This window comes from Cucurbita pepo, chromosome LG13 (assembly GCF_002806865.2).
Source record: "Cucurbita pepo subsp. pepo cultivar mu-cu-16 chromosome LG13, ASM280686v2, whole genome shotgun sequence".
Classification (NCBI taxonomy): domain Eukaryota; kingdom Viridiplantae; phylum Streptophyta; class Magnoliopsida; order Cucurbitales; family Cucurbitaceae; genus Cucurbita; species Cucurbita pepo.
The window spans coordinates 6,149,675-6,177,578 of record NC_036650.1 but is presented as its reverse complement, the minus strand read 5'-3'; the positions used below and the strand labels follow the sequence as shown (position 1 = coordinate 6,177,578).

Here is a 27,904-nt window from a genome sequence, read left to right as displayed (position 1 = left end):
ATGGATTCAAGTAGCCCATTGTTGGTCCTCTCCTCTCAGTTCATATGGCCTAAAGAGGATTTAGTGGACGCATATTATGAGAAGCTCAGTGAGCCACACGTCGACCTTCACGGCTTCCTCAAGGGCGATCAAAAGGCCACCATCGAAGCTTCCCACATCGTAAGGACAGCCTGCATGAAACATGGGTTCTTCCAAGTGATCAACCATGGCGTGGATCAAAGCCTGTTGGCCACCGCCCTTGACAAAATGGGCCCTCTTTTTAACCTCCCTTTCAACCTTAAAACCACGGCCTCTACCAAAATGTGGGGCTTTTCCACTGCCCATTCTAATCGCTTTTCCTCAAAGCTGCCTTGGAAGGAAACTTTCTCCTTTGGGTTTGACCATTGCAAAAGCTCCAATAATGAACCCCTTGTGGTGGATTTCTTCTCTTCCATGCTAGGCCATGAATTTCAAGAAATAGGGTAAGATCAATCAATTTTAATAATGGGTTTTCTATAAAATGTGCGTTGTTGTGCGATCGCGATCGTAACAGTGGTTTGGTTGAATTAATAGGGCTTTATATGAGAAGTATTGCGAGGCCATGAGGGACTTGGGGCTTGCATTAACGGAGCTTTTGGGCATAAGTTTGGGCGTGGAGAGGTCACATTTTCGCAAGTTTTTTGAGGATGGAAGCTCCATAATGCGATTGAATAGCTACCCAATATGCGAACAAGGCAGCGTGGCCCTTGGCACAGGGCCTCATTGTGATCCAACAGGCTTGACCATCCTCCACCAGGACCAGGTCGGTGGCCTTGAAGTCTTCGCTGACAACAAATGGCACACCGTTCCACCATCTCAAAATGCACTCGTTATTAACGTTGGTGACATCTTCATGGTTAGTTCCCCAAACTAAATACAAAATCAAACCCTTTTCCTTTTCAAATACAACAAAGGGACGTTAATGATTAATTACTCGAAACATCCACTTTTACTCTCTAAAATAATTATAAATCTCGGTTACCTGAACTCTTACCTTATAACCATTTTCTGTAATTACCTGCTCCAAGCACATAACCCTTATCTTGATAACCATTAGTGGCTGATTACCCGATACACATCGTGTGTAATACCATATGAAAATCAACATTCCTTTTTATTTCTTAAAATAACGGGTTACCTGAAACACACAGCATGTAACCCTTATCTTGATGACCATTTTCTGGAATCACCCAGTATGGTAAACATTAGTGTCGGGTTATACACACAACATATAACCTTTACCGCATGAAAATCAATATCCCTCTTTATTGATAACCATTTTCTGCAACCAGCACGTAGAGTGACTATTAATGACGGGTTACCTGAAACACACCGCTCATAACTCATTCAAATTATCACTTGACCTAATTTAGGTAGAACATTTTTGTGAAGGCACTTTGTAATGGGGAATACAAAAGCTGCGTGCACCGGGCGTTGGTGAACAAACACAAGGAGAGGAGGTCGTTGGCATTTTTCCTTTGTCCGAGGAAAGACAAGGTGGTGAGGCCGCCGGAGAAACTTGTTGTCGGCGGTGGGTCGAGGAAGTATCCGGATTTTGCCTGGTCGGAGCTGCTTGAATTCACTCAGAAATATTACAGAGCCGATGCTGTAACTCTTCAGAACTTTACCAAATGGGTCGTGTCGGCGAGGCCATGTGAGTGAAATAGTGGATTGTTTGGTTAAGTTTGAAGCTTTATGTTTTGTACTAAGATTAAGAGACTCCAATAATTGCGAGTGAAATAGTGAATCAATATATATCTATTGCGGTTCGAGTTGTCGGTGCCCACATTAATTAATTAAGATCGTATCTTTACGCGACTTTTTCAGAAAACCAAAAGCAAAACTATGAAAGCTTATACTCAAATCTCGAGAGGATAATTATAGTGAAATTTGAGATAGAGATTGTCGAGAAAGGTGTCACTAAAACCTTGTTGACCTAAATTGAAGTGGCGTTGGTAGATACCCTGTAACAGCCTGAGACCACTACTAGTAGATATTGTCTGTTTTGGCTCGTTATGTATCGCCGTCAGCCTCACGGTTTTAAAATGCATCTACTAAGGAGAGGTCTCCACACCCTTATAAAAAATGTTTCGTTACCCTCTCCAACGAATGTAAGATCTCCATCTCGCATACCCTCTTCTGACACCACAAGTTTAGTGTGTCATAGGAACTCTTTGCCGATGCCAGATGCCAGATAGATGGCTCGAGTTGAGATTAATGATGAAAATAATTTATAATAGTGAACAGTGGATATATTCTTTAGTGAGAAAAAAAATATCTCCATAACGAAAACTATGGGAGGTTATACAGGTGAGATCCAACGGTGAACAACTGCCCAAAAGAAAAACTAACGGAAAGTCCGAGGACCTTTAGTAACGTACCCTACCCCTAAACCAGCAACCTTTGATACCGTTTATATCTTTCTTAGCTTCGTTTCAATAGAGTCTGAGGCAAAACAAAAGTGACTTATATACATATTTCTTTATCTACTTGACAAAAAGGAACGAACTTTATTACGTTTCCGAGTTTATGAATTGGATTCAGTTAGCTACGTATGCTACAATATTACTCTATCGTGCAACTTCTAACGGCCCCTAATGGCTTTTTGATGGATGCCCCGATGTGTTCTTGTCCAACACACCCACATTAACGTTGTACTCCATGTCCCCCTTCTCCTTGGGGGGCCTTCCTCCGGTTTGTGTGCCACTAGTCCACGAGTTTGAAACCCTATTGTCTTATTGGCCGATCTTGACTCTCGTAGACATTATAGTTTAGGACGAGGATAAATCATTGAAGATGTGAGGTGGAAGATACCTAGAAGCCAACAGCTTTTCAAAAAGGTGTGGCATTGGTTACATGCATCTTATTTCTTCAATAATTTAAACTATATTGGACCCCTACCCTATATTTCTATGCCCTTCGTCTTGTGCTCCCTTCATTATGAGAGATTATTCTAGGACATGAACTAATTTTGGTACAAAGAATCTTTTAACACTTTTTTACTTCTTAGGACATGACTTAAACGAGTGTACGATGAATTTCGTGGACCTTGTGGACTACCTCACCTCAAATGCCCGTCCTTAGTCGAGTTTTGTTTCTCAGCTGGACCGAGTTATGTGTTAAGACTTTGATTCTAATATGAGCGAGGAATCGTAGATTCCAACATCCATTAGTCTAACCCTCGTTTCCAAGCATTTATTAGGGTTTTTGGGTATGCCACGTCGCATTCCTGATTATTCAGATGCTTACGTTGGATGGAATGTCCTTAGTATTTTGGCCCTTCGATTTTCGAAGCATTGGATTCTTACTATTATTTGTGTGACTTAAGTTGATATTCTCGCTTCTGTTTTGTCCACCACTGCTCGTACGGGTGCTTCCCTTTGAGGCAGAATGTTTCCCTACTAATGCATTTTTATATCCCGCAGCTTCGTTAGATTGCTTAGCTCCTTTGATTTTGATAGTGAGTCGTTTTTATAATAATAATAATACGTAGAGTCGAGAATAATAATACAACTGGAGGAGAGAAGCGGTCAATTCCATAGTTAGAGATGAAGAATTTGACATCTAATTATTCAAACCAATAGGTCATTGAAAATGAAACAAATTGAAATATAATAAAACAATTGGCACCTACACTTACCTTCGAGTTTCATATCAGCTTCTCTCAACTATGTCTAGTAATAAAATAGGACAACTTGTTCTTACCAATACTCTACTTTTTGTTTGATTCAAACGAAATCTTTCGTTTATAAGTTGACTTTGTGCATCTCGATGTTTGTTGACCAGAAAAAGTCCATCAATCGAAATGATTAATTCTTTTGGTTTCTAGTTGCTCTTCGCTTCCACAACACACCATCAATTCTCATCGCACCTATTGGATTTTCTTTTAAAGTTCACATCTTCCTTAGAATTTAGTCTCAATTTTATTTTTATTTTTTTGAGATTTTAAATATCATACTCTAATTAATAATCAACTTGAATATAGTTTAATTGACTAAAATATAAACTTTATATTGGCGAACTTTGACCTTTCTAAAGATATAAACGTTACTATCAGTTAAAAGGTTTCCTTCATTATTTAAACTCTAATTAATTATACAAATGGGAGTTTAAAATTTAAACAATGATCTCATGAAATTTGTCCAATTCTCTTGAAGATTGACTTTTTGTTTATATTAATTACATAATTAGATTAATTAAAAGCATCGCCTTCTTCCCAATTCCTTAAATATGATTCCAATTCAATTCCTCCGCCATTGAAATCATCCTCTCAAATTAAACATGGCGCATTGGACACAGCCGCTTATGGCACTCATACTAATAAACATAGCCATATTATCCACAGCCGCGGCGGCCATCATAGCTTCTCAAGCCTTGCCGGACTGCCACGAGTGGTGCGGCGACATGCAAATCCCATATCCATTCGGCGTGAGAAAAGGGTGTTATTTGAATGAAACATTCTTAATTACATGCACCAAAACAACCAACCCTCCAAAGGCGTTTCTAAAAGACACCAACATCAGCGTTACTAATATCTCAATCAGCGGTGAGCTACACATGATGCAGCCCATCGTGCGGGATTGCTACAAGCATGTCGATGGTCCTTTGCTCCCCGACCAAGCCAATCTTACGCTGCCGGCTACGTTCCCAATCGCTTATGAGAGAAACAAGTTCATCGCTGTCGGCTGCAATACGTTCGGTTTAATCGGCGGGGTGGTAGACGGGAGTGCGTATGTAAGTGGGTGCGTTTCGATGTGTACAAACGACAGTAAGAAAGCTGACGGGGCATGCGTTGGCAATGGGTGCTGTCAGTTGGAGATTCCACGTGGGTTGAGTGATTTGATTTTGAGTGTAGGTAGCCTCTTGAATCACACGGATGCGATGGATTTCAATCCTTGTGGGTATGCTTTTGTGGTGGCAGATGAGGGGTTTCAGTTTTCTTCCAACTATATTACCAGCTTTGATGATGTGGAAGTTGAGGTTGTTGCTGGTTGGGCTATTGGAAACGACACAAATTTTGTGTGTGGACCAAACAGTGTAAGGAATAGCAGCTTCTCCGATGATGGATCGGAATTTCGTTGCGAGTGCTTCGATGGGTTCGAGGGGAATCCATATCTACCTCGAGGTTGTCAAGGTAAGAGTAGAAATGTGCTCGGGATTGGTAACAGAGAAGCTCTTAGCATCTCTCTGTCACTGTCTCCTATTTTAATTCTCGAAGAGGAAAATAATCATGTCTCTAGCTAGTTAATGGAGAGAATTTCTCATTCCTCGAGATCTTGTATCTCATTTAGGCTAATCTATGCATAGTAGCATGGACACGTGCTTATTTGTTAACTCTACTTGACATTTATTGGGTTATTGAGATCGTTGCTCGTAAATAGCTTACTCAATTGTTTATTTGATTGTTACACGTAGTAAAACTATATATAGTAAATGGTACAGTAAACAACTATATAGTAAAAAATTATTAGTTATATAATCCGTAAATTTTATAATAAACTGAATTATATATATATATATATTTTTTCTTTCCTTTACTCCAGTTCTTTGGCATAAATTTTTAAGTCAATATTATTCTTTGCATTTTTTTTTCTTATTTATTTATTTATTTTTATCAACATCGAGTGTGTGTTGTTGTGCGATCCTAACATTATTATTTTTCGATATAAATTATGATTTTTCGATATAAATTATGATGCTAATGAATTTGGGAACTTTTGTAGACATAGATGAATGCAAGGATGAGAGGCTGAATAATTGCAAGTACAAAAACAAGTGTATTAACACAATAGGAAACTATACCTGCGATTGTCCTAAGAACTTCAAAGGAGATGGAAGACACGGGGGAGAAGGTTGCATCCGAGACGTCAAGGCTTTCACTCCGATCATAATCGGTACGTTTTCAAACCTTTCATTGAATACAAACAATACTATGAAGGTCGGATGTGACCCACAATCAAAAAATGTCGAAAAAAGTAGAAGCAAAAAAAAACTTGAGGGTATAGATCTTTTGGAACAAAGAAACCTTAAACCGTTAGCTTTACAATTCTTGTGGTTGTAACTGTGAAAAATGTTAAAATGTCATCACTAGCCGAATAAGGTTAAGCCCAACCATTGTACGAGTAATTATATTTATGATTGATTTTACAAATAAATTTAGGAAAATGATTTAGGTATTTGAGAAAAAAAAAATCAGAAATTTTAGGAATAGATTGACTACTAGCTACTGTAAATACTCCTCCATCCTACTTAGTTCATCGTCCAAAGAAATCTCATGCAACACAAAGACAAAGTAGTAGTTTATACATGACTGTTTTGTAAATCTCTTCTCGATTGGTCTTAATAAAATGTGCTAGTGTTTCCCACTAGAAGGTTGTGTTCGACAAAAAGAGCCTACACGAGTAAAACACTGACTAGCTTCTTAAACTTTGAAATTAATAACCACTAGCAATCTTTTGAATGAAAGCCCAAAACTTAGTCCACAATTTTACAACTCCTACCAATTCTACCGTAATTGTTCTATAAGTTATTAACTTATTCTACTTAGTCGAGTTTATTAGCTGACAATGACGAGGTGACGTAAAAATGCAGGAATTGGAGTCGGATTCACCGTTCTAGTGATGGGCATCACATGGGTTATCTTGGGTTACAAAAAGTGGAAGTTCATCAAACAAAAGGAGAAATTTTTCAAAGAAAATGGCGGCTTTATACTTCAACGCCAACTTTCCCAATGGCAATCCGCCAATGAAATGGTCAGAATCTTCACCCAAGAAGAGCTGGAGAAGGCCACCAACAACTACAACGACACCACTATTGTCGGCAAAGGTGGTTATGGTACCGTTTACAAAGCCATCTTACACGACGGCTTGTCAGTGGCTATCAAGAAATCAAAGCTAGTGGACCAATCCCAAACCGACCAATTCATCAACGAACTCATCGTGCTCTCCCAAATCAACCATCGCAACGTGGTTAGGCTCTTAGGGTGCTGTTTAGAGACCCAAGTTCCCTTGTTGGTCTACGAGTTTGTAACCAATGGCACGCTATTCGACCACCTCCATGACAAAACCAACCATGTGTCGCTCTCTTGGGAAACTCGCTTGAAAATAGCTTCGGAAACTGCCGGGGTTCTTTCGTATTTGCATTCTTCTACTTCTACTCCCATCATCCATAGAGATATCAAGACGACTAACATACTTTTAGACGATAATTACACTGCAAAGGTCTCGGATTTCGGTGCGTCCAAGTTGGTTCCGATGGATCAAGCTCAACTATCCACGATGGTGCAAGGGACGCTTGGGTATTTGGATCCTGAATACTTGTTGACAAGCGAGTTGACGGAGAAGAGCGATGTTTATAGCTTTGGAATTGTGGTTCTCGAGCTTATAACGGGAAAGAAAGCGGTGAGCTTCGATGGGCCGGAAGCGGAGAGGAATCTAGCCATGTATGTCCTTTGTGCAATGAAAGAGGATCGGTTGGAAGAAGTTGTGGAGAGGAGAATGGTGAGGGAGGCCAATTTTGAGCAGATAAGAGAAGCCACTAAGCTAGCAACAAAGTGTGTGAGGATCAAAGGGGAGGAGCGGCCATGCATGAAGGAGGTAGCCATGGAGTTGGAAGGGCTGCGACTAATGCAAGGTGAGCATTCATGGGTGAATATGAATTTATCCAATGCTGATGAGATGATATGTTTGCTGGATCATGGAGCTTCAGATCCTAGCCATTTTGTTGAGAGTACGAGTTTGAATAATTCTGTGGGCGATAGCTTAAAAGCTCGAATTTTGTCGCATATCCACCACGGGAGATGAAATGTATACTCTGTTCATAATATTTATGAGAATGTTGTACTCAAATGCCACAACCAAAATGTTGTGATATCCAACTGTTGTAACAGAAGCGGAAGCAAGATTGATCGTACTCACACACCCATAAACAGAAATTAAACAAAGAGACAAAGATTTACGTAGTTTAGAGAAAAGAAATTTCTCTAGTACGAGTTTAAATAATTTTGTGGGCGATAGCTTAAAGGCTCGAATTTTGTCGCATATCCCCCACGGGAGATGAAATTTATACTCTGTTCATAATATTTATGAGAATGTTGTACCCAAATGCCACAACCAAAATGTTTTGATACCCAACTGTTGTAGTGGAAGCGGAAGCAAGATTGATCGTACTCACACACCCATAAACAGAAATTAAACAAAGAGATAAACATTTACGTGGTTCGGAGAAAAGAAATTTCTCTAGTACGAGTTTAAATAATTCTGTGGGCAATAGCTTAAAGGCTCGAATTTTGTCTCATATCCACCACGGGAGATGAAATTTATACTCCGTTACCCAAATGCCACAACCAAAATGTTTTGATACCCAATTGTTGTAGTGGAAGCAGAAGCAAGATCGATCGTACTCACACACCCACAAATAGAAATTAAACAAAGAGACAAAGATTTACGTGGTTCGGAGAGAAGAAATTCATCTACATCTACCATGGGTGGGAGTCAATCACTATAACCAAAGTGTTTACAAGTGTATCTCTTCCACTCTCAGGTTACAAAGTCTCTCTTACAAAGTTCATCACAATTGTCTCAAGGCAAATACAAAATGACAATGATTCCACGTCTCAAAACGATATTAGACAAGCATTAATACATGCATAGCCATACTAATTCTCATACATGAATCAAAGCAATATTAATGCTGGATATACTAATTCTCATACATGAATCAAAACAATATTAATGCTGGATTCATGTATTAAAATGAGAGTTATGAATCAAAATAGATCATAATGCATATGAGGTACATGAACCTATTTATCATGACAACTTACAACAGAAAATGAGAGATCAAATCGTGATCTATATATGTTCTTCTTCCACCGATCAAAAGAATGGGGAGAAGAAAGTTGAGATTTTCTACAAACCTAACATTTCCCATAAAATATTAGGAAGCTAAACAAATTATGATCTAGGTGATCATTCCACAACAACAGCAAAAAGACAAAATCAAATTCAGCAAACTCAAGCTATGAAAGCATTTGTATATGTATATAATTCCAATCTCTATAGAAATATAAAGCAATCCAACGAGATTAACGGATTATCAATGTCCTCCATCGCCGCCGCCGAATCTAAATCTCCCTCATTCAACACCGCCTCCCTCGCCGCAGCTTCATCAATCTTTGAACTGATCCTATGAATGCAAGTAATTCTTTCCTTCTTCATCTCACAACCCCTCGCCGGCGATCGGCTTTTACGACCAATTGTCTTCACCGACGCTCCGGTGATAACACCGGTTGCCACCCGGCATTTCTCTCCGCTTAACCGTCTACTTGGCGACGGAGACAGAGGCCGTTGAACCTCCTTCCTGAAGCTCTTCTGCCGAACTGGCGATGGGGAAGCCTGTCGAACTCTCTTCTGGGGTGTCGATCTCGATACCCTTTGGGGAGACGGGTGACGTATGCGCTGTCGAACCACGGGGGAAACCGGGTTGAATGGAGGCGAAAAGGCGGAAGCTTTAAGGGAATTGATCCGAACGACGTGAGGGTTTTGATTGTAAGGCGACCAGAAGTAGTCATGTGAGAGAATTGGGGAACGGGAAGAGGCGGTTGAGAAAGAGCTGTTGGTTGTCGTGGTAGTTGTAGTGGAAGAGAGACAAGTGGAGGAAGAGGAGGGAGAAGGGGAAGGAGGATAAGGAGAGATTTTGTTACTGAGAGAGAGAGAAGGTGCGGCGGCGGAAGTGACGGCGACAGCCAACGGCGGTGGTTGGGGAATTACAACCAGCTTGTCTTGAACAATATTGTTGAAATCAAAAAGAGGCGGCGGCGGCGGTGGCGGCGGTTTGATGGCCTTGGGTTTGCATTTGCTAATGCAAGATCCCATTTTGAGATATGGGTTTGATTCAATTGGAACAGAATTGCAGAAGGAGGTTTGATTTTAGAAGGAAGTTTGAAGATATAAAGAGAAAGGTAGTGGAAAAGTGGAAGCTTTAATTTGAATTTGATTGCCGCCGATGAAAACCGTTGCACAACGGTTATATAATGGCTCCTTCTACGACCAACAACTGCTTTTTTGTTTTAAGGAAGAAAAAAAAGTGCTGTCTTTAATGAAATACTAAGAAACAACTTAATTTTAACTTTATGCTGTTTTTTTCTTTTAATTATTATTTTATTTTATTTGTAGGTCTGTCTGAAAAGGTATTGGTCGGCTGATTTGCTGTTTGAAATGAAAGTGGGCTTGTAAAATGGGCCTGTGTTGAGGTTAGCTCCTCCGTTGGAGCCCATTTCATAATGATTTATGGCCCAATCTTCTGCCCCTAAAAGCTAACTAAAATAAAATATTAATTTTTAATATTTGATTAAATTATTAAATTAAAACTAAATTAAAATTATTTTAATAATTTAATTTTGTAAAAAATAAAACTAACTAAAAAATATTAATTTTTCTAAAGTTAATTAATCATAATTAACTACGAAATAAAAATATATAATTTTATACTAAAATAATTTTAGTAACATAACAATTAAACAAATTTACTTAGAATTTTAAAATTAACTCATTTATATTTTTCATATAAGTAAAATATATATAATATAATATGTATGGAAAATATATGTATATTGAAGTGGTTGGATCAATATGCATGTGAAAAAACTGTACACCCACTCTCAAATTTATGTCGGGGATATTTGTAGGGTCCACACTGTAATGCCGCGTGGAATCTGGGACCTAATCTGGTAGGGTCCACGTGGGCCTGCCACGTGTTGCAAATTTAGCTAAATCTTATATTAAAAATAATTCCGATTAAGAAACTGGATCCCAACTTTTATCTTAATTTGTAAATACTTTTCATTATCGTGTAATAAAATAATTTCAATTTGACGTCATCATGACTGCATCAGTGGGCCTCACTCTGAGGTCATTATCGCCGGATATTTTTGAACCCACTTAAACGATAATTCTTATGGTTGGTGAGGCCCCGTTTTAGGGCCAAATGAGATGATAACATGACACCAACACGACTCTCTATAATAGTATACACAACTTTTTATAATTGTATGATATTATCGATTTTGAGCATAAACTCTCATACCTTTACTTTGGGCTTCCTCAAAATTAGTCGATGTGTGACTTTCATCGTCCAACATCGACAGCCTCCAAGAAAATTGGAAGATACATATTTTCCTTTTTTACTTTTATTTGCTTTATGTTATTACTTTTTGGGATTTTTTTTATTTATATTTTCTCAATCACTCTCCTACTCATTTTCAATCTCGCTTACCAATTTTGGAAGCTTCGATTTAGGTCCTGACAAAGCGAGAGTCGATCGGGATTGGTTTACTTAAAAAAATGATCTTAAAAAAATGATCTTGTTACGTGTTATGAAATATATATATATGATTTTTCATTATGAAAAAGAATTAATTAGTGAGTTGTTAAAGGGGGGACAGAAATGCGGCGGGACTACTTTTGGAAGATTCCGTATTTAGTCATCAGATCCCCACAAAATCTATTAAAAAAATGATTAAAATAAAATAAAATCCATTTTTTTAATAATTTTAATATGCATCACGATTTCAAAAAGGAAATTTTAAATAAACAATGAATAATAACTTTTTTTCTTTCTCACTATATACTAAAACAGAGGAGCACAAACAAAAACATGTCTTAAACGGCAATCGGACATCTGTCAGAACCTTAAAACGGCCATATGATCGTCTGAGCTGAACTTGGGTCTACGGTGGAGCTCCGGCGGACGGCTTCCGACGAAAGACGGATTTGATAAAGTTCTTCATGGCGTGGTACATCATTGTCTTCACTAACCTCCTCTTCTTGGGAATCACAGATTTCTTTTGAACCGTCCGGTTGCCAAATTCCGCCACCGCCGGTGACTCTCCGATGGGTCTCACCAAGGCCGGTTCTGATCCGGCAATTATGCTCGCCGGAAACTTTTCAGAACCCACCCCTGGTATGTACTCTGCTGTCGGAATTGCCATCGGAATTTTGCCGCTGATTGGTCGGGGTTTCAGAGTCCGAGGAACACGATTGAAGATTTGTTCATGTTGGTTTCTTATATATTATTTCTTACTTCCTGGAAGCTTCTACGTAGTTTCCTTCACGGCTTCTTTTAATTATTATTATTATTATCATATTTGACTTTTTTTAATATGTATTTTTTAATATATATATATATATAAGGGAACATTTTAAATAGTTATATTTTTTAAATCTAATGCGAAATATTTAAATGTATTTTTATTAATTTAGCATGAGGTCGTTGCTCACATTTTAATTATTTTAAATTTATTAAACAAAAAATAATTTTTTTATTTTTTTATTTTTTTATTTTATTTTTCAACAAAATATAATTTTAATAGTGTCTCAATTCATATAATTTTAAATCTTAATTTAGTTTACATATATTTTTTTTTTATAAATCTCAAAATTAATTTAAACTTATTTTTTTAAAAATATTTAAAGATTTTACACAAATACAAAGATTAAAATTAAGCACCTTAAAATATAGACTATAAATATTCAATGGCAAAGATATGCAGCTGTGGGCCAATCACAGCCGTCAATCTGTAGTTCCGTCTTGAATTTTTTTTCTTTAAACTTTAATGAAAAATAAAAGCTGAGCTGGAAATATGTTAGAAACAACGCTGAGCTGTACGGGTGTCAGGGTTGGTGATTCACTCAGCAGTCACACGCTCACTGTGTTCCGTTTGCTTGGACATGAAAAATTATTTAAATGTCCACTATGCCACATGTCAGCTTTCTATTGGGCTCGCCTAATATGTGGAAGTTGGTAAAAGTCAGCTATAAAAAATTGGTTTAGGTAGGGTTTAATTTTTAAAAAATAAAAAATTAAATATAATTGATAAGTTGACTTTTTTTTTAATAGGTCAATCCAATTCGCTCGAAAATAGGGTTACAATTCAATCCTACACTTAAAATTATTAGAATTTGTAATTGATATTAATGATACCGTGGACTTATAAATGTTTAATATTGAGTTTTATGAGATTCTAGTTATTAACGTAACATATATCGTAGAGAAGTATAATTAAAAAAAAAAACGACAACCCAATTAAAAATAAAGATGAATTGGGTTGGACTGTAAACTATATTTGAATTGTTATAACTAGTTATTTAATTACAATATATCAATAATAGTATAATTTTTTTTTTTTAATCTCAAGCCTACTTACTCGACGATCTCCGCCACTACTTGATCGTTGTTCATTTCGTGTTTTCTTTCATTTAGAGAGGCTAAATCGTAATTTTTAAAATGAAGCAATCGAATAAATTATTTTTTAAATTTTAAAAAAATTGAATGTGTTCCCAAGTAATTATGGTAAAGGAATTTCGATAGGCATTCGGGTTGGTTTTACATTATAATGTTCCACAATTCATATTTATTGTTAATGTTCGGCAAGGTTCGTTGGTGTTTCCTTAATCACTTTCAATATAGCATATATATATATATATATATATATATATATATATATATATATATATATATATATATATATATATATTATTTATTTATTTATTTGTCTTGTAATTTTTGTATTTTTTTGTTGTTAATAAATTCAAAATTATGAATTTTAGAGTTTATTGTAAATATTATTATTTATATTCAAGGGTAATATTTAATTTCAAATGACATTAAAACTTTAATATTATTTTATAATATTAAAATTTGATTTTTGCATTATATTATATATATATATATATATATTTTGTTTGTAAACATTATATTAAAGTTTTAAAAATTAATCCCTACAAAATTAGGGGAGGCTTCTCTTGAAACCAATAGAATGGGCATGTGGGTAAATAGCCCATGAATTTAGATCCGACCCGGAGTATTAGTCCGGATCGGGCTCTGAAATTGACCGAGAACCTGCCCGTTCGTTCCGAATACGAAAAAGCTCTGTATACTTTACCCTGTTCGATCGAGGGTTCGAGAAGACGATGAAGCTCACATGGAAGAACAAGGGCAATAGTAAGAAGCGATCTTTCACGGCAATTTCAAGCCGTTCAAATCTTCCTTTTGAGGTTCCTGGCGAGGTGGAAGAAGATGGTAGGGTTAATCGCCAAGATAATGAAATAGACGTTAAGGCGGTAGACCGGAGAGAGGATGGAGCTTCAGAAAGTTCGTTTTCAGACCTCAAGCGTCTCGCGGAATCATTTCGGGATCAAGGCAATACGCTTGCCGAGGTGCGTGTGTTTTCCTTCAACAAATTTGACCTGAATTTGTTATGGCATTTCCGTTGGAAAATTGTTTAGCTACTACTTTCTGTTCTCAATTGTACTTAAGAACAGTATCTAATTTTGAATTTTAAATTTGAAATGTTTTATCGGAGAGAATGATAACTTCCTGAGTTGAATTGAAGAGAAAATAATTGCGCTGCAAAAACCTTGCTGGTGTGTGGTCACCGAGTTTTCATTTATGAATCACACTGGTAATATTCGAGAAAACATCTCCCAATCGTATGCGTTGTTTCTTGCAATGCAACAACAGAAAATCTTCACGAACAATTTGTTCGGAACATCATCAGCCCAAAGCTATAGGATACTGTTGAAACAGGGAGGCGGCTATCTAGGGAAGAGAAATTTGTGTATCACTTTGAAAACAATGACTAATTTTGGATCTTGCATTGGTTTGAATTGAAATTTCTTGCATACTTGACATCTTGATCCTCTATCTCGGGAGAAGCCTTTTGATTTGCTTATTACTAACACACTGAAACAATAAAACAAACCTAATAGCAAATGAACCCTTGGTTTACGGTGCAAATTATGATTCCAGTATATGGAACCACACCTCTGAAGGACCATTTGCAGAGGATTTGTTTTGGGAAGAAACCGTTTGCAGCTGTTAAATGAGTAAATTATGGTGTTTATTTTATGTTTGCGGTAACTGGTACTTTTATTTGCCTTCCGTGATTTGAATGGTTTACAATATATGAGATATTGATACAGATGTAAATCATTTATCGAAGAATGAAAAAAGGCACAAATATGGCACATTAGTGACACACTTTCCTCCCAAAATTAGGTAATGGGCGAGGGAAACACGTCTTTGAAAAGCTTACTTATTTCCATTTCCATTTCCGTATGCATTTGTATTTATTTTTATACTTTAACACATGCAATGATGCAATGGTTTTCATTCTCACGAATTTTCACTTGAAGTTATGGTATTTGCACTCGAACTATTATAAGAAAGAAGGTAGAAGGTACGTCTAAGGAGAAGTCGAGAAGCCATTTGTATATTTGAATGCGTTGTATTATACCAGAGGTTTATTACGAAATCTTTTGTCGAACAAGAATGTTTCCAGTTGAACATGTATCTAGATGATTCAGATCATAGTGACTATTTGGCATTGAAATATTACTATTTGCTTCGGATCATACTGACTGTTTGGTTCATTTTTATTCAAATATGGGCTTGCTCACGAACCTTTGGGTTGGTTTTTACTAGGAGAATCGACTTAAAAATGAAGCCTGTCGGTTATCCTTCGTTTATGTTGCAGTTATAGAAATTGTCCTCATGCATTGACATTTGGATGTTAAATATTTTGATTATACTCCAAGGCCATGTGCTTTTTCTTTTTTCAGAATGGGAAATTACGGGAAGCTCTGGGAAAATGGGAGACTGCTCTTACCTTGATGCCTGAAAATGCAGTTTTACATGAACAAAAGTCACAAGTTCTACTTGAGATTGGGGAAGCTTGGGGTGCTTTGAAGGCAGCAACCAGTATGTTGCTTTCAATTACCTTTTACTGTTTCCATTGTCTAAGATTTTTCATATTGGTCGGTAAGCTCTATATTGAAATGACTTAGGTGATCCGTGATCGGTCTATAGGGTATATGCATGGTGATATGAACTGGGTTTATTGATTAATGAAGTACAATGTCAAGGGAAGAATTCTAGAGCTTCCCCTCTCTCCCACAAGTTACCTCATAAAATGATCAGAATAAGATACCTCATAAAATGACATTTTGTTTATGATCTGGGTGATTAAGCCATACCTTTTGTTATTCTTTTTTGTTGTTGTAAGGAACTTGCTTTTCCACATTTTTTTTTTGTTTTATTTATTTTATATGATGGCCTATATTTGAGTATTCCATTTAAATCTATTATTAAAATAACATCAAATCTTCATGCCCTTGAAGTTGAAATATCTATTTCTGAATTCTACATTGCAGGAGCTACTGACTTAGATCCGTCATGGGCTGAGGTACAACTAACTCTTAGACTGTCAGTACAATATTAATATTTCCTGCTACACCTTTTACTCTATCTTTGAAAACATCGGGCCTTCTTTTTCGTCTTCCATGTGTTTTGTCTTGGGGGATTCTATCCATTTAATTGCCTATTTTCTGTTGGGAACTTGAGTCTGGTATTCATTGGATCCATATAGTTGGATAGAACCATTTAGATCTATTTCTCTCGCAGACCAATGACACATTGCTCTATTATGGGAAGTTTACACACACTTATAGATTCAATGTTTTAATACCTTTCTTGGATTTCCCATCCAAGATAAGCTTGTTTTGCTTTGGATGTCTCTAGTAAGCAGTAAACAATTTTCTAGCCGACGACCTTTCCTTCTTGAGCTGATTTGCCGAGAACTTTAAACCTTTTAAAATTTCCTCATTCATCGTGCTGTTGACCTATGTTCAGTAAATGTGAAGAAGCTAGACTCATTTGTTAGTTTCTCAACTGATTTCTTGTCTCTTTTGATTTTGAATACAATCAGGCGTGGATCACTCTTGGTAGAGCACAGTTAAACTTTGGGGAACCTGATAGTGCTATAGAGAGCTTTGACAGAGCATTGGCCATTAAGGTACAGTGATTTTGCCTGGTTCATCATTTTGTATTTATACTAGTATTTACACTGCATTCCTTGTCCTGACACGATCGATCTGTCTAGTATACTTGCACGGTCAGTTAAAATCTAGCCTTCATAATAGTTTCCCAAAGAAACTTTATAAATGGTGACAGTTTCGATTGTTAATATACCAACCATTTTGGATGCTAGGCTCAGTCAAAAGCTCTTGCATCATTTATCGTCCAACCAGCTCCCTCTTCGGCCTGATTGTTCATTACTGAATTTAAAGTTGAGAAACACGATTTATTCCCAAAAGCCCTTATAACTTACGGTCAAAGTCCATTAAAGCTTTGCTCTATAAGACATTGATTTGTTTTCTCGATCCCACATATTTTATGGTGAAGTAAAAATTTCTGTTGTGCACAGCCTGATTCTGGGGATGCCCAAGACGATCGAAAAACTGCAACGCATCTAATAAAGCGGCGAAAACAGCTCCATTCAGCTGGGTTAAGCAGTTCTGAAAATCGTTATTTTGTGGGAGATAAGTTGAACAACGTTGACGGTTTATGAAAGTGTAATCTGAAAAGGAATAGGATGAAGTTTGTAATTTAGGTTCTTAATGCATAGCTAGAGTTTCCCCCATGGCCAAAAGCAGCGTGTACCTCCTAAATTCATTGAAATCGCAGATAGTTTACAAGTAGTTACTAAATACCATGTGAATGTATAGTTTTCTTTCAAAATGTCCGTTTTAATAATTGTGTATATATATTCAACGACAATTGAAGCATTGACTTTTAATATGTTATGTTAGTGTATGGTCAATTTTGTAATGAATTGATTCTTTACCAAGAGGAAGAGAACTCGGGTCGGGTTGAACCCTGATTCGAAACCCAGTGTTACCTAAGCAGCGGGCCAGCCATACGAAGAACTCAACCCACGAACTAGAAATCCATGCCAGACGCAGCCCACGGTCCAGAGCTAGCCCAGATGCATGCATGAAGCCCAATCAGATTCGCGGCTTAGCGAGTATCCTCAGCCGGCCCAACTCCCACGTCCAGGAAGCCCACGTCAAGCCCATGATCCAGCAAGAAGCACCACAGCCCAGTATCTTAGGCCGGCCCAACTCCAACGTCCACGAAGCCCACATCAAGTCCGTGATCCAGCAAGAGCACCACAGCCCAGTATCTTCGGCCGGCCCAACTCCCACGTCCAGGAAGCCCACATCAAGCCCATGATCCAGCAAGATGCACCACAGCCCAGTATCCTCGGCCGGCCCATCCCACGTCCACGAAGCCCACGTCAAGCCCACGATCAATTTATTATTATTATCACTATATTATTACATTTGTGAGAGTTTGGTGTGCCAATTAATTTTTTTTTGTCATATTGACGTCAGCATTCTAAATTTATTAAAATTTCATTTTCTTCACTTTTACTAAAAATAAATTTCTTTATTAAAAAATTCATCTTACTCATCAGATCAAAATTAAGGGAGCAAACCTTTATATTTTCTAACTAATCGAATCGAGATCAAATTAAAACAAGAACTAGTTTGTGAACAACATCATATTCATAAACTCCTCAAAATCCAGCTTCCCATCCAAATTGGTGTCATAAGCTCGAATCATGCTTCTACAATCAACCTCGCTTCTATTTGCATCCCAAAGCTCAAGTCTCGACAGCACGTTTTCGAGCTCCTCGCAAGAAATGAAGCCATCACCGTTCACATCAAACACTTTAAAAGCCATATATACAATCTCCACATCTTCCTCTTCATCTCCATGCTCATCAACCAACCCACCCTTGCACTCGCCTTTATTTTGCTTCGATATGGACTCGTAAAAGAACAAGAACTCATCGAAGTCAAGGCTCGGTTTCTCGAGAAACGACTCCAACTCCTCCATGGTCAATTGGATGCCAATGGTGTCTAGGAGCCACTTGAGCTCCTGTACGCAAATGAGGCCATCCTTGTTCTTGTCGAGCCTGTTGAAGATCCTGAGCAAGTCGTTTGAGCTAATAGGAAGAGCCATGGTTATTGGGTTATTGGGTTAGCCGCCGGGTGCAGATTTTATAGGCAAATCAAAGGGAGAATTTTAAAAATCAATGGGTATTGGGGAAATTTGCTAGAAGTTTCTACTGTCGTTGTCAACGTTACCGTACAAGTCTTCATCCTATTGGAAAGTCAATGGTCAGCTCTAATATTGTCCATTGGTTATCGAGTTGAGAATTTATACAAAATTTGGAGATATTTTGGTCAAATAATGATCGAATTTCATGGACGAGTAATAGACACGACGAGGGATTGAAATTTTTGGTTAAGTTCAAATTTGTGTCGGTATCTACTAAAAGTGACATGAACTAAATGCTTCGAGTATGATCTAATCGAACGTTTTTAAAAAGTTATCTCTGAACTCATTCTAATTCGAAATGATTACTAACACCTACTACGTTGGCGTTCGTAATTTAGTTGAAAAGTGTTGGGGAGATGTTAGCTAGGCACATGTTCCTGGAAATTTCCAAGAGTCAAAAGGAAATATAACATAGAATATAGATGTGGTGGACATTAAGAAGGCGGTTTTGAGAATGAACACAAGCCAAGTGAGGGTCATTTTGAGGTGGGCTTACACCCCTTTCTCGACACGAAGAGTTATGGGTCAAGTTTCGAACATGTCGTTATATTGGGCAAGGGTATAATAAGATTTGAAAGATACCCAATTTCACCGGCTAATAAATACCATCTCATCTTGTCCGATTAAAAAATAGGAGCTACTTTAGTCACACAACAAACTTGGAGTAAATCTAACCGCAGCTGCAATATTTTGAGTTGGCAGATCTGGAGTCTAGACCCCACTTGGCTCGGGGGGATATAGCTCAGTTGGTAGAGCTCCGCTCTTGAGGGTCGTTGCGATTACGGGTTGGATGTCTAATTGTCCAGGCGGTAATGATAGTATCTTGTACCTGAACCGGTGGCTCACTTTTTCTAAGTAATGGGGAAGAGGACCGAAACATGCCACTGAAAGACTCTACTGAGACAAAGATGGGCTGTCAAGAACGTAGAGGAGGTAGGATGGGCAGTTGGTCAGATCTAGTATGGATCGTACATGGACGGTAGTTGGAGTCGGCGGCTCTCTTAGGGTTCCCTCATCTGGGATCCCTGGGGAAGAGGATCAAGTTGGCCCTTGCGAACAGCTTGATNATGACCAAAACATGCCACTGAAAGACTCTACTGAGACAAAGATGGCCTATCAAGAACGTAGAGAAAGTAAGATGGGCAGTTGGTCAGATCTAGTATGGATCGTGGTGAATATATGATCCCTAAACATGAAAAAAAATATCTTCCCACTTCCTTTTCCATTCTCCATTTAAACAAGAGTTCTCTACTCCGATTGAGACAAGTCGTGCAGAGTAAATAAACATCTCCATTTGAGTGCAGTAGAATCTACAGAGAACCCCATTTTTAGTCCGATCAGATCCAATCAAAGAATGGCTCGAAGTGAATTGATAGGGCTAATCCACTTAAAGCCCAAAAGCCCATATATATATATATATATGAAGATCCAAGTTTAGTGTATATATTTTGAATAGAATATATGATTGTGACACCGACATTACAACTTAAAAATAATGGAACCAAGACTTTATTAGGTTTATCGAAGTCGTCCTTTTGTTGTCTGTCCACTGTCCACTCCCCACACCCACCTCCTCAGCTTCTTGCAAAAGGAATAACCCCACTAATAATAATAATAATAAATTCTATTTTCTCCCAAAAATAAAAATACATATATATATATATATTTTTTTTTTCAAAACTATATTATTTAGACATCATTTATTACAACTTTGACAGAAAAAAAAAAAAAAAAAGACGAATTAATTTGCGTCGGTGGGGAAGAAAAAACATGGCGCACCGACCTCCTCAGTCGGGCCCCTCCCCTTCTTGTGTCTCATACTCAATAATGCTTCACCACACACACTCACTTTAACCAAATGTACGTCGCTATCAACCCTAACTTTATGACTTCTCCCGTACCCTAATAGATCTCTTACAATAATCGACGTTCTCTATCTTAAATTTGAACATAGTTGAACTGATTTAGATATTTGATATCAATGGCGTATACGCTTGGATCAACTTGTCTTTGTATAAACAAATAGTCTTCAAAAAGACGGAAAGAACTCATATCGAACAAGCTAGATCACCTCAATTGTGACCGAGACGACTTTATTTTGTAGAACTCATGTCGTTTACTTGAAACAAAACTGCTGTGCTCTTTTATTATTACCAATGTTTAATGAAGTTTATGTTCATAATCTGTTATGATAATCAACCAAAAGGAGCCTGAAATGGAGGGAGGAGGGCACATCACAAACATCCTCTCATCCTTCACCCATTCAACCCATGAATATACCGAATTGATGTCACTCCTCAAGCTACCCGGGTTGCGGTTCGGCGCATCTTAGTCGAAACTCGACGAACGGCTCCATCTGCCTTGCAAATACTCCTCCAATGAGATACTCTGCTCGACGCTGCTCAAGGAGAGCGAGTCATCGTCGACGTCGAGCAGCGCAACGTTGAGATGTGATTGGATATCGGATCGTGGACATACTTCATCATCTACAGTGTTACAATCCCCTACACCATTCATCTGTTGCCTTGACCATTTGGTTACATCTACATCACCTTGGAGAAGTTTTACAACCTGTAATCGAATCGAACCACGCATAAATTCATCGTCGAGTTTCGAGACATGAGAACAAATCGATTTCTTTTATCAACTTACAAGGCTCATTGGAGGCCTAGCTCGTGGGGCGCGTCTGATACAAAGGCTCGCTGCAAGAATTACACGCTCCATCTCGTCCTCGTCGTAGTTACCTCCCAAGCTAGGATCGAGTAATTGAGATACCTTCCCGTCGATTAAAATTGGCTTTGCCTGGATGATATGATTTTCATTTGAGAATGGAAAACGTCCATAACTAATTCAGCAACGATCGAGTTCTACGAGTTCAGAAGACATACCCACATGACCAAGCTTTCTTGGCCTTTCGGATACTCGGTGCTTATCGGTTTTCTCCCGGAAAGAAGTTCGAGGAGTACCACGCCATAAGCATAGACATCGATCTTGTCATTTACCTTGCCATACATGAAATACTCAGGAGCTAGGTAACTGCAACAAAGAGCAGTAACATTTAAACAAAAAATTACATCACAGACCAAAACACTTCAGAAGATTTAGAGATACAAACCCGAAGGTTCCTGCAACGTCTGTACACGTTACGTGCGACGAGTTCGATGCCTGTTTAGCGAGCCCGAAATCTGATAACTGAATTACGAAAACAGATATAATGAGTATCAATCTAGAAGCTTAGTACATATAGAATCATGTCTACTAGTACATCACCTGCGGTTCGAAATCATCAGATAACAAAACGTTCGACGATTTAACATCCCTATGGATCACATGCTGAGCATCGTCGTGGAGATAATCCAACGCCTCAGCTACACCAACAGCTACCTTGAATCTTTCATTCCAACCAAATGCATTTGGATTCTTTCCATTTCCTAGTTCAACTAACATAAAATTCATGGATAGTAACGCTTTAGCAGGGGACGGTTGCTAGTTCTCGAGACGAAAAAAACAGAGTTAGGACTTACGAGTACCGTGAAGGATTTCTTCAAGACTTCCTCTTGAGAGAAAATCATAAACCAACAAGAACTTGCTATTTTCAAAGCAAAATCCCAAAAGGGATATGATGTTCTTATGGCTTAAGGAGGTAACGGTCTCGATTTCGACTACGAACTCCTTTAGAACGTCTTCTGATGGCTTCAAGATCTTCACAGCAACCTCCTTGCCATCAGGAAGACAACCTCTGTAAACTTGGCTGCTTCCTCCTTTCCCAATCAAATTTTCTGAAAAAATAAGGATCTAATCGTTAGAAGACAACACGAAATTTACAAGTCATGGAAGAAACAAGACATACCAGGTAAGAAATTCGATGTCGCTGTAACGAGTTCATGATAAGTAAACAATCTACAAGTCGACGAGTATTTCTCGTGAAAACCTTCCAATTCTTTCGGTGAGGTTTCCGAACAAGACTCCGGGGAGAGCAGAGATGTCACTGGTTCAGAACCCACAAGAACCATAGCTCCATTTTCCCCATCAAGACCCAAATATTGATCAGAGGTATTAGTTTTATAATCCAAAGCAGCAGGGTAAGGCGGAGATCGGCTAGGCAACCTCATTGCCCATTGAACTACAGAGATTTTCTTAGCCATCGATCGATCGGAAGAACGTTGTCGATCCGATTGACCTGACTGATCGACATGTCGAAGCAGAGGCCAACCGGGTTTCACTTCAGGCAATTGCTTAATCAAATTAGTAATCGAGCTTAACGCTACCTCAACATTATGTACTGGAACTATAGCCAAAGATTCATCATGTTTATCTCCATCACCAGAGGATATATCAGCAGATTGCTCCACAGAAGTCGACTCCGATCCACAAATCGAGCAGTTCTGTTTATCGGTACCGACAATTATGGCTTTGGCTAATCCCTGGACAGAATCCTTACCAATTCCCAGAGTACCGCCGTCCCTCGCCAACAGAGAAGCAAAACTCTCACCCCTTTGAACTTTGTGAGGGCTACCAGACGATCCATAAACTGCACAGAGCAAATTGCTCTGGCGTTGTTCATCTTTTCCTGAAAATTTTGCATAAATCAAAACTCAACAGAAGAACACAAAGACATCAAATGAAGAACACCCATGATACCTTGGCAGTCGCCTATGGCCGCCACTGAACAGCCCTCTCGTTCGAACATCACCTTCCCATTATGAACAGCGAGTACCCAAAAATCCTTGGGTAACTTTCTGGCGCAGTATTTGGCAACGGAAGTCGATGAACGGATTTTGTGAAGCTTACGAGCAGTCCCAACAATCACGTTCGTAGCACGATACGATTTCGCTTCACGAACTAAGATCTTCCTTGCCGATGCTCCTCTGCAGATTTTGAGCTTCAGATCCACCTACCAAAAAAACGATTCCAAATTGTTTCGAAAGAGAACCCCCAAATTAGAAATCAAATTCAAAGAGATATCAATTAGCATCGACAAAATGGGAAGAACATTAAACCTGCTTCAAGTTACAGAAGCCTTCATAAACAGCCAACACAGAATCAAACGCTTTTACAAGAGAAAGAAGCGAAGATTTCCCATCTTGATTCACAATTTCTACAGAACCCATTTCACAAAATCGATCAAAATCACTAAAACATTCAACAAAACTCGAAAATCCCACCTACCCACATCAAGAATTCAAACCCTGAACTCACCATCGTTACCAAGAACATGAAGAGCGATCACAAGGTCACCAGGCTGAGCGACCTTAACCAAAGCCCAAGTCAACAACTCTCTACTATGAGAGTCCAATTTCATGCCCACCAACACAGTCCGGCCGCAATTAACTGGAAGTGGCTCGACGGCGACCCCATTTTGGAGCAATTTCATGTTGAAAGTCGAAATTGAGCCACAATTTTGAGTACCTGTCCGTCAAGCTCCGTCGTGGTCGTCGATTCGCCGGTGGGAGAGGACCATTTCTGGTTTATTTAAATTTTTATACGATCAAAAGCATCGAGAGAGACGGGTTTGTGGTAAAGCATGCGATAGTTTGATCGCTTTTCAAGTTCGCAAACCAGCCGAGAAAGTGGCTTAAAAAAGAAATTAAATATTAAATAAAATAAAAATTGAATCCAAATGAGAAATGTTCGCCTACATCCGCTCCTATTTTAGTCAAAATTATCCCAACCATGTAAATTGTGATTCAACTATAGTGTTACACTTTACAATTACATTTATACCCTTTTAACCCACTTTTTTTTTCTTTCTCGGGAATGAAAATTGGAAATTTATTTATTTATTTATCATAAATATATTACTAAATTCGCCAATTTGTATTGTCTAAATTTGTCAAATTATATCCATTTTTAATTTAAATTTTGAATTAAAAAGCATTAAAATTAATTTTTCTTTTGTTAATTTGTATATTAATGGAATTAAATAAATATTAGAAATTACTAGATTTTATCCCAAATTTAATTCGATGAAATTGAAAATCGGATAAAAATAATAATTTTTTAATCTCAAATTTAAACAATTAATAAATCAATAAATAAAAACTATAGTATATATTTTAGTTATAAGGTATTTATTAATTGATTGAGGGAATCATTATTGCCCATCTCACTCACTTATTATACCAACGCGATTTCCCCATAAATATATATATATATCTTATTTATTCCAAATCGTGCAGATTTATTTCTTATAATATATAGTTTTCAATTAAATTATATATATATATATATATATATATATATATGTATATATATATAATATAATATTTTATTTAATTTTGAAATAAATGGGCATCCGACAACAGTGGGGCCGTCGCTTCCAATCAATGCCACCGACCGCCGTCATAGTTTCGCTTCCAAAAGCTGAATATGTTATCCGAAGCAATCAAACGAACCTGATTGTCCCCTTTAATGAGAAAAGTCAAAATATTTTAATAAATATTATTCTTTTTAAAGTTTTTAAAAATATATAAATTATTGTTGAGATGGAAATTTTTTGTTTTAATAATAATTTTAATATCGCACCGGGTTAATTTCTCGTTTTTTAGTTTTGACTTTACTAAATTAATAAGGGCTTTATCTCGAGAGAGATGGGGTCCTCGATCTAGTTGCGAAAGAGGGCGGGATGGCTTTGAGGCACCATAGATTGCACCGTTGACCAAGCCACGGGAGAGTCAAAGTCGAGGAGGTCAAACCACGCAAACTAGTTCTTTAAGGTTCCGAAGCTCAGCAAATGAGAAATCTCGTTTGGGAAAAACGAGGGTTAGAATTATTCTTGAACGAGGTAAATATGTTTCTCTCTCTTACTATCAGTACCTCGTGATCTCTTCAAAGATCATTACGAGCCCTATTGTATGTATTCGAGAATTTATTGTCTCAATATTGTTTGACCTAATTTCCGAGTACAACAACCCTGGAACTGAAGGTATCCATCTCTAGAGCAATTGAAGTAAGTTAGATTGGTTAAGAATTTCCTCCTCACCCATCGGAAGTGCAACTCAACAGCCAACGACCTTGCCCGACAAACTTACCCTGTTCCAAACAGTTCGAAATTTGGATCAACGACCACCCACCTAGCTAAATGACTACGGTTGTTCAATTAGGCTCCAGTCGGGCTAATGTTTGACAAAATTATTAAGTTCGTTAATAATTAGTGTTAATTTGTAACCCGACTATTATAGCGTGTTTGGCAATAGAATTAGTTCCGTGACGGGTATGGTTTAGTCCTAATTTGGTGGTACCAAGAATTAGGAGGAAATTAAAATATGGTCTTGAATTGAAATTAATGTTACGTTTGGAAGTAGAATTGGTACCATATTCTAAATTAGGTATTACTTTAATGTTATGGAACTAGTTTAGTCTTTGATACGTGCACATATCACAATCCAATTATTCTTATTTAATTTAATTTAATTTAATTTAATTTCCAACTTCCTTTTATTTTATTTTTATTTTTAAATAATGAAAACTATTACCCATTATTTTAAATCTAAATTTAATTAAGTCCTAATCACTATTAAACCCCATGATTAACCAATATCTCGTGATTAAATGATATCATTACGGTTGAGATATAATATTTAGAGAATATATTATTTATGGAATATATCTTAGATATTATATATTAATATTTTTCTCTTTATATTTTGATTTATAGTATATTTTATTTTATTCTCAATATTTAATTAATTTATATTTTCGTTGTTAGTAGGTATTAATTGCTAGCTTGTATCATATTTAAAACTTATATGAATATCATACCTTCGATCCCAATTCTATTTCTCATTCTTAACAATTGCTCTTGTCGTTCAAGTCCACTGTTTTGGCCTATTATGTACTGTTATCAGTCTCACGATTTTAAAACGTGTATGCTAGTGGTGTGTTTGGACATTGTGAAATCCTATGTCGGGTTGGAGAGGGAAACAAAATATTTCTTATAAGGGTGTGGAAATATCTCCCTAGTAGACACGTTTTAAAACTGTGAGGCTGATGACGATATGTAACGGGTCAAAACAGATAACATATGTTAGTGGTGGGCTTGAGTAGTTACAAATAGTATTAGAATCAATCATTGGATAGTACAAGACACTGGTTGAAGTAGAGCTAGATTCTATTCATAATACACGCATTTTCAAATCTTGAGGGGAAGTCTGAAAGGAAAAATCTAAAGAAACAATATCTGATAGCGGTGAGCTTGAGATATATGTTTTTCAAACGCGGAAAAATGTCAGAAAAAATATTAAAAAAAACAAGATGTCAAGCAAGTTACCTGACAAAAAAAAAATTGTGAACGTGGTAATGTAAGAACATAACATTTCTCTTTGAATATGTACTTCATCGAAAGAATTGTCTAAGAACTATGACACGGAGCCTCGAGCGTTATAAGATTCTTTCTTTAATTGATCCATGCGAAAAACGGTGACCCATAGAGTCCGTTTCTTATCGGTGACCCTAGAAATCAAAATAACATAATTAAGACAAAATTATGATATTAAAACGAACATAAAACTCGAGTAATATACGAAGAAGCATGCATAAGTTGAGATTAATATGAAAAAACTTATGAAGATTGGGTTGACAACCAAGAACCCTAGCATTAAATATGGAGGGAGTTCAGGCTATCTCCGCCGCAGAATCTTTACCGCCATGCACACGCGCCGACAACCACGGTGGCTCCGAGGATGGTGCGGCGGTGAACAGATTAAACGCGAAGGAAAACAAAGAAGAAAAAAGGAATGGACTAGCTAGCAGTGGAGAGATGAAGAGAATAAAATAAAATAATAAAATAATGAAGTTAGGATTATAGAACGCCGACCGGTTTTTAATAACGGTCAACGGTAACATCCTTGCCGACGATATAAATAAGTGTCGGTACAAAAAAAAAAAAAAAAAAAAAAAAAAAAAAAAAAAAAAAAAAAAA

The 27,904-nt window shown here is 37.4% G+C and overlaps 6 protein-coding genes across 7 annotated transcripts; 3 read left to right on the top strand and 3 right to left on the bottom strand.

The window, feature by feature from the left end:
- Positions 1–1,680, top strand: LOC111808742 (gibberellin 20 oxidase 3-like). Its single transcript, XM_023694893.1, has 3 exons — positions 1–461; positions 553–874; positions 1,411–1,680. Exons 1-3 carry the CDS (start codon positions 1–3, stop codon positions 1,678–1,680), a joined length of 1,053 nt encoding a protein of 350 aa, XP_023550661.1.
- A 2,619-nt stretch (positions 1,681–4,299) lies between these two features.
- On the top strand, positions 4,300–7,820 carry LOC111808741 (wall-associated receptor kinase 2-like). The gene is made up of 3 exons (XM_023694892.1): positions 4,300–5,152; positions 5,742–5,912; positions 6,610–7,820. The coding sequence occupies exons 1-3, from the start codon at positions 4,300–4,302 to the stop codon at positions 7,818–7,820; spliced, it is 2,235 nt and encodes a 744-aa protein (XP_023550660.1).
- Positions 7,821–9,074: 1,254 nt separating this feature from the next.
- LOC111808740 (proline-rich receptor-like protein kinase PERK2) lies at positions 9,075–9,893 on the bottom strand. The gene has a single exon (XM_023694891.1). The coding sequence runs from the start codon at positions 9,891–9,893 to the stop codon at positions 9,075–9,077; it is 819 nt and encodes a 272-aa protein (XP_023550659.1).
- A 4,020-nt stretch (positions 9,894–13,913) lies between these two features.
- Positions 13,914–17,676, top strand: LOC111809408 (tetratricopeptide repeat protein 33). The gene is made up of 5 exons (XM_023695859.1): positions 13,914–14,234; positions 15,639–15,777; positions 16,230–16,261; positions 16,784–16,870; positions 17,282–17,676. The coding sequence occupies exons 1-5, from the start codon at positions 13,989–13,991 to the stop codon at positions 17,423–17,425; spliced, it is 648 nt and encodes a 215-aa protein (XP_023551627.1). The 5' UTR covers positions 13,914–13,988; the 3' UTR covers positions 17,426–17,676.
- Positions 17,677–18,339: 663 nt separating this feature from the next.
- On the bottom strand, positions 18,340–18,885 carry LOC111809287 (probable calcium-binding protein CML44). Its single transcript, XM_023695731.1, has one exon. The coding sequence runs from the start codon at positions 18,883–18,885 to the stop codon at positions 18,403–18,405; it is 483 nt and encodes a 160-aa protein (XP_023551499.1). The 3' UTR covers positions 18,340–18,402.
- A 2,152-nt stretch (positions 18,886–21,037) lies between these two features.
- Positions 21,038–24,550, bottom strand: LOC111808623. Of its 2 annotated transcripts, none has more exons than XM_023694730.1 (10): positions 24,184–24,550; positions 23,985–24,082; positions 23,626–23,878; positions 22,835–23,554; positions 22,509–22,763; positions 22,255–22,424; positions 22,100–22,176; positions 21,873–22,020; positions 21,637–21,786; positions 21,038–21,555 (listed from the first exon to the last, which is right to left on the bottom strand). In XM_023694730.1, the coding sequence occupies exons 1-10, from the start codon at positions 24,356–24,358 to the stop codon at positions 21,313–21,315; spliced, it is 2,289 nt and encodes a 762-aa protein (XP_023550498.1). In that variant the 5' UTR covers positions 24,359–24,550; the 3' UTR covers positions 21,038–21,312. The 2 variants fall into 2 exon arrangements, with proteins under 2 accessions (XP_023550498.1, XP_023550499.1); XM_023694731.1 differs by having other exon boundaries at positions 22,515–22,763.
- Positions 24,551–27,904: the final 3,354 nt, after the last annotated feature.

Bases quoted from the DNA above. Each gene is read 5' to 3' on its own strand.
- LOC111808742 (XM_023694893.1), top strand. From the start codon at position 1: ATGGATTCAAGTAGCCCATTGTTGGTCCTCTCCTCTCAGTTCATATGG. The intron at 462-552 runs GTAAGATCAATC...TTGAATTAATAG, and splicing joins CATGAATTTCAAGAAATAGG to GGCTTTATATGAGAAGTATT. The intron at 875-1,410 runs GTTAGTTCCCCA...ATTTTTGTGAAG, and splicing joins ACGTTGGTGACATCTTCATG to GCACTTTGTAATGGGGAATA.
- LOC111808741 (XM_023694892.1), top strand. From the start codon at position 4,300: ATGGCGCATTGGACACAGCCGCTTATGGCACTCATACTAATAAACATA. The intron at 5,153-5,741 runs GTAAGAGTAGAA...GAACTTTTGTAG, and splicing joins TCTACCTCGAGGTTGTCAAG to ACATAGATGAATGCAAGGAT. The intron at 5,913-6,609 runs GTACGTTTTCAA...GTAAAAATGCAG, and splicing joins TTTCACTCCGATCATAATCG to GAATTGGAGTCGGATTCACC.
- LOC111808740 (XM_023694891.1), bottom strand. From the start codon at position 9,893: ATGGGATCTTGCATTAGCAAATGCAAACCCAAGGCCATCAAACCGCCG.
- LOC111809408 (XM_023695859.1), top strand. From the start codon at position 13,989: ATGAAGCTCACATGGAAGAACAAGGGCAATAGTAAGAAGCGATCTTTC. The intron at 14,235-15,638 runs GTGCGTGTGTTT...TTCTTTTTTCAG, and splicing joins AAGGCAATACGCTTGCCGAG to AATGGGAAATTACGGGAAGC. The intron at 16,871-17,281 runs GTACAGTGATTT...TGTTGTGCACAG, and splicing joins ACAGAGCATTGGCCATTAAG to CCTGATTCTGGGGATGCCCA.
- LOC111809287 (XM_023695731.1), bottom strand. From the start codon at position 18,885: ATGGCTCTTCCTATTAGCTCAAACGACTTGCTCAGGATCTTCAACAGG.
- LOC111808623 (XM_023694730.1), bottom strand. From the start codon at position 24,358: ATGAAATTGCTCCAAAATGGGGTCGCCGTCGAGCCACTTCCAGTTAAT. The intron at 24,083-24,183 runs GTGAGTTCAGGG...TGGGTTCTGTAG, and splicing joins TCATGTTCTTGGTAACGATG to AAATTGTGAATCAAGATGGG. The intron at 22,425-22,508 runs GTAAGTCCTAAC...ATTTTATGTTAG, and splicing joins AGAAATCCTTCACGGTACTC to TTGAACTAGGAAATGGAAAG.